Genomic DNA, 15128 nt, shown 5'->3' with positions numbered 1-15128 from the left:
TTGCCAATACAGACATTTTTGTTACAGTGTGCAAAACTCTTCAGTTTTGGTTCAGAGGTTTATGATAATTTTTATTTTATGTATTCATTTTATGTTACAGCTTCTGTCTGTATGAGTTCACAGCCTGTGATTTTTGCTGTGTGTGTCAGGTTCCTCTCAACACAAAAACCTCAGCCAAAATTACCAAGCTTTGCCTAGCTGATACCTAAAAGCAGAAACAGGAACAGCCTTGCAGAAAGAACTGCAAACCTTTTGGCAAACCTGGGCAGTTCCCCTTCTCATTAATAAACCCCAAAACATTATGAAAAGCTCATGAAATTATTGGTTCACACGAGTACTTCAAAGAAAAACCTAACTGCTACTAAGTTGACAGCTCTGAATATAAAAAACAAGGAATTTGAATTCCTAAGTCTCACAACTCATAAATTCTTAAGGAAGAGACCAAGTGAAATGAAGGGGCCTCAAAAAAACACGTGCACTAAGATATCAGATGGCATGCAAGACCATTCAGAGTGTTATTTAGGTTTGGGACATACACTAAAATATCATCACAATCTGGCATCCCCAACTCAGTTCATGGTACTCAAGAGAACACTGCGTGGGCTAGATTCACATTTTAAAAACACCACCTATTAATTACAGGAACAGAAGAATCACAAACCCAGACCTCCTTTACTATCTAAAAGACTGGGGTTCACAGTTCTCTCCTGCCATCTGTGAATCAGTCAGTTTTAACCAAGACTAAGTTTTATTTCTGCTACAGAGCATTCCTATGTGGAAATTAATCACTTTATGGCAAATATTGTATTCAAAATGTAGTTTAAAATACTCAGACATACATTAAAAATGAAAAGGTATTACATTAAATGTTATTTATAGAATGCTTTTGATGCAAATGTTATTTGTTAAACACACTAAGTCCACATATCAAAAACAGGTTTTAAAATACAATCTATTTATGAAATGTAACCAACTAGCATTGAAAGAAAGAATTCTCACTCCTCTTATCTATTTGTTGATATCTGCTATAACCATTGTATTTACCACCATTTTATAAAACCACCAGACAAAATTTTATGCTTGGATCATTACAGTAATTTAAGAGGAATGACTGCTCAGTTACACAAGTACTGTTTATCATCACCTAGTCATTTGGACTCAAAGGATATTATCTGATGGTGATTCAATCAAAAGAAATTGTTTAGGAATGATTATGCCACATAAAAAAAGCAGGAGGGTGAGGACGAGAGAGGGTGTTCTCATCATGAGTTACTTTTCATTGCTTAGGGTTAAAGTAAGCATGAATATATGCTGTGTTCCTCTAATTCTTTGGAAGTGTCAAACTCTCTGAAAGTTGCCATTAGAAGTGTCAATATTTCCTCTAATGGTGAGCAGACATCGATGAACCCTCTCTTCACATAAAACCTCAACAGTCCAAGGATCAAAAATGTTTTTGATTCATGGACAAAGTTTTCTGGTCCGAAATACAGATTGCTCTGGCAGTATTTCTAGTCATAGCCGTGTACAAAATGTTGGACTCTAAACTTATTTCAATATTTTTATTATTGAATATTTACTGTGTAAAACCTCAATATCTGTACTTCTGCTTTGGTGCTGATTACTGTTAATACTGCTATTGAGCGTCTGCTGATATTTGCAACTTAAAGAAGCTGGAGAAATGATGCATAAATATTAACTTTCTTTTAAGTTTTCTGAGACTATTGTGAAATGTTACACATTAATATTCAACAGCCAAAGTTTAGGAATTCTGCAAATTTGCTTCCTCTGCCTTCCCTCGGCTCTCAGTATCCTGCAGAGTTCAGAAGCTCTGCAAGGTCCCTATTGCCTCATCTCACTCCTCCAAGTCAGCTCCTCACTGTTTCTCCTATGAGCACTAATGGGTCTGCAGAGAGGCAAAGTCCATAGGCATCTTATAAGATCTAACTAGGGGTCTGTCTGATGAGTTCTTTTTAGATTTTACACTGGGGATGCTTGGGACCCTGCATAACTTTTAAATGCTATGGGGCACTGAGAAATGGATGGCCCAGGACACGGCTGAACTGCTTCAGGCTTTACAAACTAGGGCTCCAATTCAGCAAAGCATTTAAACACATGCTTAACTTTAATCATATGCTTACATCCCAAGTCCCTTAAGTATGTGCTTAACTGGAGTCTACAGCAATTTGTCTGTAAAATGGCTTAGTACTTCAGGGCATGAAATTAAGAGTTGGCGTTCACCAGGCGAATACAAAACTGATCTAGTAGTTTTCAACTGTCAATGTCTCTCAATACGGAGAAAACTTTATAAGATATCTTCTGTGACAAGAGAATAGAGTGACTAACTACTCAAATACCTGATGAAAACTAAATGAAGAAAGCTAGTATTTATTGGTTGTGATTACTGAAATTGACAAATTATCAGCCATTCCACAAATTCTTAAAATTTTAACTTTAATTTTACTTAGTAGGAACCTAAAAGAGTTAGTAAGACAATTAGCTCAATTATTTTTTCAAGTGTAATCATTAAACACTAACTGAACAATTGTTTTAATCAATTTTCTTCCAGTTTTTCCAAAATATTCTACCGAATTGTGAAAGTAAATCATAAAAATTTTTCAGGCCAAACAAAGTTAGGAAGGTCAGGGTGAAGAAGGGGGATGTGAAAATAGGACTTATAAAGCTGCTCCGAATGATTAGTCACAGATGTATGCTTACTATTTCCTTAGCATCCTGTTTTCTGGAGAAAGTAGAGGAGAAAAAATTTACCAGAAAGCTAGGATTTTTGTAATATCACTTAAAAAAGTATTTCACAACACAGTACAAAAAAAATCTCTACGGAGGTGATTTTGAAAAATGTTTCACTCTATCATTTTCTAATTATATGTGAATTTAAAATTCTTCATATAGATGAGGTGCTAAGCACAGCAGGAAGAAAAAATAACAATACTTTGTTTTAACATTGTAACAGGTAGCAAAGAGCCTCAAAATGCAAACATTAGCAAGTGTACACTGAACTTTCACTCAAGATGTCATGACGACTGTACCCTCAATGTACAGTGTTCTGTGTTATCTTGTTTCAAATCTAGGTAAATTATAAAAGTAAAATGGGGATGTGATTAATTTATGAGAACACAAAGAAATTCAAATAGGAGCCACGGAACACAGCTTAAACATGATGAATGTAATGTCCACCATCCCAATGCAGTGCTCAAAACACACTGTTGCAGGCTGGTGCACTTTAAGTTTTCAAGTAAAAACATTTGTGATAGTTTATACTCATTCTGTCTGAAATTAATTTCTGTGGAAAGGGCTAGTAAATCTACTTACCCAGGGTAAGTGGGAAGCTTGACCTGGGAAGTGAAGGGACCCACACACCATCAAACTGTGGTGAAGCCAAGCTTTCAATTTCAAAAAACAAGTTTTTAGCCCTGTCATGAAAGTATTCCATAGATGAACTGTGTGTATATTGTTGGGCACTGTCATCTCCCCAGATCTGGAGACAAACAAATCTCATAATTTTGCTAAGTAGCAGCATGGTGAAATTAACAAGACTCCTGGCAGTTTGCTTAGGATATTCAGAAACTTTGCAGAGAGCAGTGAGACTACTAGGAATCACGTCACTTTCACACTGATGCTGAAGCTGATGCCTTGGAAAGCTAGAAGCAGAAACAGAAAACATGGGAGTTATTCACTTAGAGCTTGATTCAGTGCACAATGGCCAAATTCCCACTGACTCTAATTGTGCAGGATCGGGTTTTTGACCAAAAAAACAAGTGCTGTGGAGAGGTAGTGAATGAGAGAGAGAGAGAAACTCTCTGGATTGCACTTACAGAACTCTGCACCAACAAAGCATTTTAAAACATTTAACTACCACCAATCTGTAACCCCTAGAGCTGGGGAAACTGAGGCACTGAGCACTTAAGTGACTCATCCAACATCATACAAACTGTGGCAGATACAGAAACTGAAGGCAAATTTTCCAATTCACAGTTCTGCACGTTAGACAAGAAGAAAAGGGGTCTAGCAGGTAAAGTCTGAAATATTTTCAGATAGTAACTTAATGAAGACACAGCACCATTCACTAAGATGCTATTAAGAGGATTCTACTGCAGACTGAGAATGACAAATTTTAAAATTTAATTGTCAAATGCATATCATTTCCCTACAACACTCCCTGCAGTAGGTGGAAAAAAATGCTTCTAGGCTGATTGATTGGAAATTGCACAGCAGAATTATAAACTTCTGGAAGACAATGATGGAAATAGACTAATACCAGCATTAATGGGTACAGCTTCAAAAGTTAAAGATCTGTTTCCTGTTATGGACCCTCAAAGCGAGCAGTGGATGATCTCTCTCAAAAGTTATGTTAACACAGGAAATTACTCTATTTTCCTACTCTACTTCACATATCTCTAAGGGATTTTTTTTTTTAAGGGAAAGTCAATGGTATTTTCTTATTTTGTAAACCTTTAGGAATTTAAACCTACATACATATTCTGAATATATTGTTCAGTGGTGTAATGCAGAATTACAATGTCCTAATTATTTGTATTTTAATGCTTCAGATTAAGTCACATTACACTTAATTTCAAATTAAAAGTTAAAAAAAAATTAAAAATTCAGCAGCAAATATCCATTTAAAGCTTTTTGGCACCAGCCAATACTGATGCTTCTGCAGCAGTCTGTGAAGACTCTGCCAGATTTCCAGAAGATGGGGATTAAAACAAGTATCTGGTTTTGCAGAATATATGGAATCATATGTACATCTGAGTTCAAGACAGAAGTTATTATCATACTAGGGTTCTCAGACTTTGTGTTCCCATAGTGCTACTCAGTTTTAACACTGATCCATAAAGTAAATTAAATCCAAACTGGGCTCAAGTCCAAGCTCCCACTGTGATCACTAAAGCATTCTGTAACAGTCCCTGTCTCAGGAAAATCCCAGCAGTTAAAACTAGAAAGTACCTTTGCTGTACCCACTCACCCTACACACCAGCTACATGCAGAAACTCAGGGAAGAATATATGTTTAGTATATACATTTTATCAAAATGATGTTCATCACTCCACCGAACAGCCAATAATTGGGCTGAGAGAGAGAGAGAGTGTGTAACTCTCTCTCTCTCTCTCTCTCTCAGGGATATTAAATCAATTACCTTACCAAGGACAATGAGTGGGATAACTGTGCTATTCCCTATACAAACAGGAATGCTCACCCTGTGCTAGCTCCCCAAAAAAATAACAATCTAGGAAGACAAGTAACAAAAGAAGGGTAAGGGAGAGGGAGACTATAAGGGAGAGAGGCAATCAAGTGCTGGAATAAGGAGAACTAGTAGAGGACATTTACCTGGGCTTCGTTTAAGGCTTCTTCACAATGCCCTATAAGAAGCCACTCAGGGTACAATTTCAGTGCTAAAAAACCCAAACAAACAAAAAAACACCCCTCCAACCCACCACCCGCACTGCTGTGAGTCTCAGAACCTATGTGAACTGATCCAAGCTCATGCTATCGGGAAAAAAATATCAGTATACATCAGGGGCCGGCAACCCCTGGCACGCGGCTCGCCAGGGTAAGCACCCTGGCGAGCCAGGTCAGTTTGTTTACCTGCCATGTCGACAGGTTCGGCCAACAGCAGCTCCCACCTGTGGTTCGCCATCCTCGGCCACTGGAGGCTGCAGGAAGCAGTGTGGGCCAAGGGATGTGCTGGCTGTGGCTTCCCGCAGCCTCTATTGGCCTGGAGCAGCGAACCACAGCCAGTGGGAGCCGCGACTGGGTGAACCTGCCGACACAGCAGGTAAACAAACTGGCCCAGCCCGCCAGGGTGCTTACCCTGGCAAGCCGCGTGCCAGAGGTTGCCGGCCCCTGGTATACATGTTCCTACTCAGGTGGGAGCCTGGGCTCTCAGACCCACCCCCACCTTGCCGGGTTTTAGAGCCCAAGCTCCAGTTCAAGTGGGAATGTCTATACTGCTAGCTTTTGTCTCATAGCACAAGCCCTGAGAGCCCCAGTCGATTGACCTGGCTCTGAGACTCGCTGCCGCGGAGGGTTTTTGGTGTGTGGGTGAGCCCCAAGAAAACTAAGTCATACACAAATTTTGGTGCTGGATTAGAAAACAAAGAGCAGGGATGAATGGTCAGTTTCTAACACGGCAAAAGGTTTATAGTGAATTGATCCAAGTACTGGTACTATTTAACATTTAATTAAATAACTATCTAAAAGAGGGGTTAGCCATGACTACGAAAAATGAATGAAGTGGAGAACTTCAGGGGGATGTTACAAAGCTATACAATAGGGCAACATGATGATGGCATATTAAATTTAGTGTACACAAGTAATGCACACTGCAAGTAATATTTTATCCTATTGATAGAATCTAAAGTAAATGTAACCACTAAGGACAGATCCTTAGGAGTAACTGTGGAGAACTCAATGAAAACAGAGAATGTTCTGCAGTGTTCCATTTAATATTCATGAAAATTAAGGGCTTCCTCCTCCTGAGTTCTTATTCTTCTTCATCTCGTAGTTAATAATCCTGTATTTATAACATTGCAATCTTTTGCCATAGAAATTATTGCAAAATCACAAATAAGGCAGCATGGTAACTACAGGATGAAATAAGAAAATGGGTTAGCAAGGAGCAAAATCCAGCTTAAGCAGAAATAACTTCAACAATTAGCAAATCTGATAAGAACAATTATTAAAAGAGCAAAAGGACTGAATTTGTGTTATAATTTTCATCTATTGAAAACATTTTTTTAAACATAATCAAGTCCCCTCTTACACATTAACCTTCAAGGCACTTTACAACTCTGGCCCTTCCCTAGTGATCCACTTTTGACATAGGCTGCCTACTGTTTACCTACTTGCCCTTTTGTCCCATGAACATCTTTGGACTTTCTTCCATTCCACCTCTTACGCTTGGAATGCCTTCCATTAAATTAACCGAAAGGCTACTTACTGACCTCTCCTTCAAATTATTTCTCAGGAGCTACTTCTGCCTCACATATTGCTTATCTTCATAAATTGTAAGCTACTGAGGGCAGGAATCACGCGCAACTTTATGAAGTGAGTTCTAGCCCATGAAAGCTTATGCCCAAATAAATCTGCTAGTCTCTTAAGGTGCCACAAGGACTCCTCATTGTTTTTGCTGATACAGACTAACAAGGCCACCACTCTGAAACTTGTCTTTAAGTTTGTGTAGCATCGCACGCAATCCAAATCAGGGCTGCTAGGAGCTACCAAGATATCCATGTTAAACAAGAATAATGATAATATTACAGCTATAAAGTATGGATCTCATTTATTTGCTTCCAACTGATCTATTTGCAGGTTCTGTTTATGAAAGCAGATCCTGATCCCATAAAGACTTTGACACATTATTTAAAACTGGTAAAAAGAGACAAAAAGTAGATAAAGGGCATTGATATATTAAAAGCAATATATACAAAGGAAAGGAAATGTTGAGTGGAGAATGAACCTCTGAACATACCCCATTCGACTGAGCTTAATTACGACGTGATATACATACGTTATTAACTGAGGGCTGGTCTACACTAAGAAGTTACACTGACATAGCAACATCTCTGAGGGGTGCGAAAAAGCCACACCCATGAGAAATGTAGCTATACCAACCTAACCTCCAGTGTGGACAGGACTAGGTTGATGAAAGAATTATTCCGTTGACCTAGCTATCGCCTCTTGGGGAAGTGGACTACCTATGCCAGTGGAAAAACCCCTCTTGTTGGCACAGGTAGTGTCTACACTGAAGTGCAACTGTGGTGCAACTACAGCGCAGCAACTGTGTCGCTGTAGTGTTTCAAGTGTAGACAAGCGTTTAGTGAAACAGTTTGGTTTTGTGTACATAAAGCACTACAGTAAAGAACATTCAACTGGTAACGAGGAAAACAAGGATATTTGCCATTAAGAATGATGTGATATAAGACACGCTCTCCAACATTAATGTACAATGGAGTGCTTAAAGGAGCAGATAAAGAGGTATCCCCAATGGATACAGGTTTTTAAAGAAAAATGCATCTTTTCATTCCACTTAACTTCTTTGCTGCTATTGGTTTGTTAAAACATTAACATTCTGTTAATGACTTTGGATTGGAAAACATATGTGTTATATATTATACAGATACATAAATACCCTCAGAAATCTACATAGGCAGAGATTTTAGAATAGAATCTAAGTATACATAGCAGCTTTGTTATATGACTTAAGTAACTGACTATTATTGTCATGATAATTGTCATGACAATTAAAAATAATCTCAGTAAATTATTCTAATATTAAGTTAAAAAAATTAAGATGAAATTAAGTTCTTAATCTTAACACAAAGGGACATCTTAAAAATGTAAACTTCCATTCTTCTGAAATCACGTAACACAAATAACAAAACCGCAATTAAAGAAGTAAACTTCTATGAAAAGTTTCAGCACAAAGTGAATTCTGATGGCCTGAAAAAGCAGAATTTATAAGAAAAAAAGGATGGCACTGTAACCCCCATATGAAACAGAAGCACAAAATTGTATGAAGCATTCCAATTATGAAGTTGAAACAAGCAAATCAAAACACAGTTTAAAAATAAAAGCAAAATAAAAGTAATTAGGGGATAGGAAGTACTTCCTCTCCATTGATGCTTTTGCAGCATTTACACAAGAATCCATTACTGAATAACATGAAATGTGAACAGACTGTTTCCCTATCTAGGAGATAAAAAGTTAGCATTTTCACAGGTCTGAATCTGCATTTACTGAGGCTACAAACTATTATTCTTTCATGTTCTAAATGTAGGCCACTGAAAATCTCATGTAAGATTTTAAAAGGAACTTCATATCGGGAAAATATCCTTAGTCATTAAATGGCTTTCAGATTTTTGGTCACCCTTCCTTCATAAGGTCATGTCAAGTGGTTCTACTGCATTCTTTTGTCTAGAGCCACTTCACAAAGAATCCCTATGAAAAGAAGCATGATCCAACAAGCTGCACTAGACCATCTTAAACAAAGAAAAGCCCTACAGAATGACACCAGGAAGATCCCAGAGAAACCAACTTTCCTTGGTTTCAATTAGTGCTTTTGTGATTAACACTGATTTTTAATCTACACTGCAATAACACATATGGGGAAGTTATTTACTAGCAACATTACCAGCTGTCAAAAGTATACTAGAAAGTTAGAGACAGAGTGCATTTGCCAAATTTAGGAAACGATTCATGCCATTGCCAAAAACTACACTATGACTGGTGCAAACACAGGACATCTGCTTCTTATTAGTCCCTCCTAGATTTATTCTGGTATTTTGGGGCTACTTTTAAACTACATGTTTTACAATGACATTATTAGAACCTCAGTTTGTATTTAGTTTGCTGTAATCATTTAAACAAAAGCCTGTTAACTACAAAAGTATCCTGAGCCTTTGTTAACCATTAATTTGCACTCACCTTAGTTTCTCTTCATGTAACCCATGAAGTCCCAAACTATCAGGGCGATCCCGTCTCCTCCTATACAGACCAGAATATGATAACTCTTTCAGTTGTAATGCAGTCATATTTCTCTACCCACAGGGTTTTTTAAAGTTTCTGTTGAGTAGTGCAGCTGCCAAGATGCCTGGAGAGAATATGCTCAGCAGTGGGTCTGCACACCTGCACTCGTCAGAGTTACAAATCTCTCAGCACAGGCAGTTGCTGTACTGCTTCCTGTTTCTCATAGGTACACACCCTTCAGAAGGGCACTACATTTCCTTTATCACACCTAAGGGATGCCTGTGGCAAGCAAACCAGGCTCCATGAAAGTTTGTTGGAAATTAAAGCTTAAGTGCCCAGTCATCATGAACAAATTTACAGTGTATTATGCAAACCATTCAACTGTCCTTATGCCTCTTGGAATTGGCTAAAAATCTCATGAGCAATTATCTCTTCCATACCATTATTTATAACAAAAAGAGACCCATTAGCACTATAAAATCCAAAGTTACTCAAGCATGTAAGTAAACCAAAAAATTGGAGATTAATTCAATAAACTGAGCAGCAAGAGAACCTACAAGAACTTTCACATCCAGCATTCAAACGTTCTCTTACAAACCTAGGTGACTAATGCTGCCAGTACAAAAACACTTATCCTCCCAAACTCTAAAAATTAAAACAATCAACTATCAAAAGGACTGCCACTCTGGCATTTGTCTATTTTTCAATGGTACAAGGTCCTGTGGAGACTATGAAACATGAATGATAAAGTTAAAAGTTTCCTGTAACACAGGAAGGTGACAATCATGGTTTTCCAAGCTGCATGTCTCATTTGAACTGGTAATGAAAACTATACACTTGAATTTTAAAGTAGGTTTAAACAGACCTGAATGCTTTTTCAAAAATTGATTTTAAATCTTGGCACATGTATACAGACTCTTATCCAGGTTTATTTCTAGGGAGAAATTATACATGAACCTATTTCAGTTTTTATTTTGTTAAATGTAAGTTTGATAAAATGAAGCGAGGAAGCTAAAAAACCCAAACCTCATTGATTACTTGCAAGAAACTTGTAAGACACTCTTTAACCTAGACAGGAAACACACGTCTATGTGGTATGAATTATACATTCAACTATCAGAGTGTTTGATTTGTAGTGGAACACACATAAAGCTTAATTTAAAATTCCTACAATAACAAAATGTGCAAAGAATGCAAATTTTGGTTTTAAATATGTTGTATTGGATCTGTAGCTTCATACTAGTGAATTCTGTCACGTTTATTCGATTATAAACAAGCATGGGAGTTTTATACAAGAATATTCTAGGAACAATTCAGCATAGAATGCCATCTGGGGAATTTTTAAGAAAGCATTATATGATAGATCTAAAAAAACATCATAACATTTTCTTAGCAACCACACCACATAACCTTTAGTGTATCCTGTAAGACTGAAAAAAATCACGTATAAAACAAAATTATATATATTTGACTTTAAAGGACTGTACTGATTTAAAGATAGAAAAAGGTTGTACATCTCTACTCACCTAGAAATCACACTGGGAAAAATAAGAAAAGGAAAACAGTTTATGGTATTTGCCTAAACATGCTGCATTCCAGTTTCAAGTGCAATATTCAAGTAAACCCCCAATGCACAGCAGGATAAATTTAAACAGAATTAAGCAACACCTCCCTAAAGTCAGACATTAGTAGTTTCTAATGACTAGTTAATGCTCTTACAAATGCCTGTTTAAGTATGGTGATGACTGATACGCATAGAAGGGTAGTTTTTATAAATCGTCACCAACTTCTTATAGCCCTTTAGTAATTAAAGGACATCATCAGTACATGTCCAAACAACTAATTTCTAACAACAACAATGTAAAAAATGAACCTACGGATAGACACTATGTTATATAAAAACCTGTTTTGAATTATTAGCAATAAACTGAGCTATGGTAGTGACTAGAGAAGTAAGTAACAGTGTTTTTTTCAAAATACAGTAGTATCTGTTCAGTTTAACCTTGTATTTTTCTTTTAAATGAGTGGCTCAAAATCTCATGGAGAAAATGTCATGCCCCCTTTTTGTTGCATATGGTTTCTATTTAATTATGAAGAAAGACTGCTCCAAAATGCATAATATCAACTCATGATTGTTTGCATAACAACTGCCAGGCAGTGTGAACTTGCCAGGCAACAACTCAAGCCACAATGTTACGTGCCCACATCTGCCCCAAAGTGAAGTGGTTCCAAGATCAAATCGGTCACAGGACAGCACACATAATAATTTACAGCATAATATAACAGATCCACACATGACCTTGGAGAGAGCATTCTTTTAATAAAGAGCTGCTTAGCACCTATTCATCCTCAAAGATACTTGTCTACTACAATTGAGTGCTATAGCGTTCTGCCAATGGGAGAGATTCTCTCGTCACTGTAGGTAATCCACTGTTGGAATTAATAATAATATTTGAAATTATTAAGAACATAAGAACGGCCACTCTGGGTCAGAGCAAAGGTCCATCTAGCCCAGTATCCTGTCTTCCAACAGTGGCCAATGCCATGTGCCCCAGAGGAAATGGACAGAACAGGTAATCATCAAGTGATCCATCCCCTGTTGCCCATTCCCCAGCTTCTGGCAAACACAGGCCAGTGACATCATCCCTGCCCATCCTGGCTAACAGCCAATTAATATTAATATGGGAAATCACCAAAGACCATACATTCCTTTATTAAATCCAAATACCAAATGGTATTTATACAATTGCTCTAAACATGCCTAAAAAGCCTAATAAGCAATTTACTATATCCAAACAATAACAAAGCATTTGATCAAGATACTTACAAACAGGCTAAACCCAGGCATGCTTAGACCCAGGCAGGTATTAGCAATGAACCCTGTAAGAGTTTACTTTTTATACTCTTTAACAAGCAAGTGATGTCACTGCCATTTATTGACTTCAGCTAAAAAACAATTGGAGACAGTTCACCCTTATTTCCAGTCTTAATCCAGATAAGATTTACAACCTCCTTTCTCCCCAAGGCCTTTCCTCCTCTCCTTGCTGTCCAACAGTTTTCCTGTTGCACCTGAGTTCACACAGGCTTTAACACTGGTGTGTGGGTTGGGGAAGGGCTACGTTGGCTCATTTTAAGTCATTCTTTGTGATTTCAAACCATCTGCAGTCAGCCCTATCAGTTAGAGACTTCTTTTTAGAAACTTCCCCTTAGTTCATTAGTTATTTTTGCACCAGACATCCTCCCTACTTCATTTCTTTTGGCATTATAACATTATTTCCAAGGCCTTCCTTCTACTTGCTAGTCACGGCCTTTCTTCACAACACACATATATTTCCTTAACCAAACAAACTCACTTTAGTTCTTTAATTTTACACTAATCCTACATGCACCTCCCCGGAAGGCTGTAGAAAGGTTGATGGAAGAATTCTTTCATCTACCTAGTGCTGTCTACACCTGGGATTTAGGTTGTCTTAACTATGCTGCTCAGGGATATGGATTTTTCACACCCCTGACCGACTTAGTTAAACCAACCTAATTTTCTAGTGCAGACCAGACCCAGGATACTTCTTGTTTGGTATGGTTCTTGAAGTCACTTCCACCCCCATCAGATTGTTTACTGGCTTCTTTTAGCAGCTGAACTTGGGGAGGATCTAAGCCAGGGGTCGGCAGCCTTTGACGCATGGCCCATCAGCGCATGGCCCATCCGCTGGCAGGCCGCGAGACGTTTTGGTTACATACATCGTCTGCAGGCACAGCTCCCCGCAGCTCCCAGTGATCTAAGACTCCTGATCTAAGTTGATCTGATTTCAATGGGAAAAGACATTTCATTAACAGAGTATATTTGGGGATGTGCCAGAACCTTTCTAAACAGAAATCTGAAACAAATTTCTTCCTTTTCTCCTAACACCTGGTTTAAGATCATATAAAATTTGGGTGCTTCGGTTTGAAATTTGGTCATCAGACCACTGGACCTGTGCTATGTACAACTCGAAAACTGAAACACTGCAGATAACATATGGAACAGCACCTTGCAGGGGGCACTACAGGAAATGCAGACAGTCCTCTCCTGAGTTGAGCAGATGTTTCCAGACATTCTTCTAGTTATGTAGGAGACTGTATATCAGTGGTTCTCAAAGCTGGTCTGCCGCTTGTTCAGGAAAAGCCCCTGGCGGGCTGGGCCTGTTTACCTGCCGCATCCGCAGGTTTGGCCAATCGCAGCTCCCACTGGCCGTGGTTCGCCACTCCAGGCCAATGGGGGCTGCGGGAAGCGGCGCAGGCCGAGGGATGTGTTGGCCTCCCTTCCTACAGCCTGAATTTTTCAGGATCAGCGAACAGCCACTGTTGCTTGTCTTGTTACCATTAGTATTTAACCTATCTTTAATCCCTTAGAATTTAGACCCCTCCTTCAGCCTTAAATGCATTTCTCCCTAACTATAAAAAATAATACGTGCTGGTACTACAGCTGGACTGACCATCATAACAGTCTTAATACTGTCAACATATATTAGATCAAAATATTCAACTGAGCCCTTACAAACAGAAAATCAAACCCTAATGATTCAGAAAAGAGAAGCTCTGCAGTCCTTTATTTAATCCCAAATTAAAATCCATTGAAACAATACTACAAGATATAAAGACCATATTAGACAACTCATGAGCTAAAAGTTCAGCACACGATTAAGTATTTGGCAAGATCAGTGTCCTGTCTCAACTAATGCTTGTGAGGGTACCTGTAATAATTCAATATATTTTGCAAGACATATGTTGTTCCTAAAAAAGGGGATAAGAAACACTTTCAGTATGCTTAAAGGAGATTGAATTGCAGTAAGAGAAGCTAAAAGAGCTGAAATTTAACTCAGGTTGAGAGTTAGGAATACTAAAAATCCTAAATATTCGTAGATTTAAAGTTTTTCATGAGTTCAAATTTATGGAGAATAAGCATGTCATCTTTGATAAGAATTACAGCTAAAGCTTTGGTGCTATCATTCTGCACAGAGAAAACCCTTATCATCATTTGCATTATTTTTCCTACTACTTATGTAGAATATTTAAATAAAATTATAAATTTAGAGCAAATAGTCTATTCTAGGTTGAAACATGTTATATTTAAGTTTGAAGATTACTTTTTACTCCAGAGAAAACCATCCCCAATGAGACATTAAGAGTGGAATGTGTTAAAGAATCAGAATCACATTACTGCCTTTATCATTCAACTGCTTCTAAAGGAGATAAAGCTAAAGGTGATCATGGAAGGAACAAAGGAAAATAATATAACCTCGGTTTGCTTGCAATCGTGATCAGTGAATGGAGAGAAGTGCATACAAACTTTATCCTCTTTTCTTTTTCAGACCTTTCTTTACGTGGGGGAAGGGGAACACGCAGGGAGACAGAGGGCTTTCCTTAAAGCTAAGAAAATTAGGAGATTAGAGCCAATTAATCTCTCTCAAAAAAAGAGATACACTTATCTAGAAAACGGTAATCATAGCACAAGTTTCTGAAAGAATAAAAAGAAACTGAACAATTCAGAAGAGGGAAAGATACAACTCCCCTCCCAAATACACACACACACACACACGCCTTGGCTACAGCGCTGCAACTTACCAGGTGTCCACACTTACAAAGCTCAGCCAGCGCTGCAACTC

General features: G+C 38.0%; 1 protein-coding gene across 3 annotated transcripts in view; it reads right to left on the bottom strand.

Moving 5' to 3' along the window:
• The window catches only part of LIMS1 (LIM zinc finger domain containing 1), a 163901-nt gene that overhangs the window by 79518 nt on the left and 69255 nt on the right, over positions 1-15128 (bottom strand). The window contains exon 1 of one of the 3 annotated variants that reach the window (XM_032771918.2): positions 9445-9633. The exons of the other annotated variants lie outside the window; for them this stretch is intronic. Within the exon in view, the coding sequence (XP_032627809.1) occupies positions 9445-9551 (107 nt within the window). The 5' untranslated portion in view covers positions 9552-9633. Of the gene's footprint in view, positions 1-9444; positions 9634-15128 lie in introns of those variants that run through there. 3 annotated transcript variants of the gene reach the window in all.

The sequence above is a fragment of the Chelonoidis abingdonii genome, chromosome 1 (genome assembly GCF_003597395.2).
Source record: "Chelonoidis abingdonii isolate Lonesome George chromosome 1, CheloAbing_2.0, whole genome shotgun sequence".
NCBI lineage: Eukaryota > Metazoa > Chordata > Testudines > Testudinidae > Chelonoidis > Chelonoidis abingdonii.
This window is presented reverse-complemented; position numbering and strand designations above follow the sequence as displayed.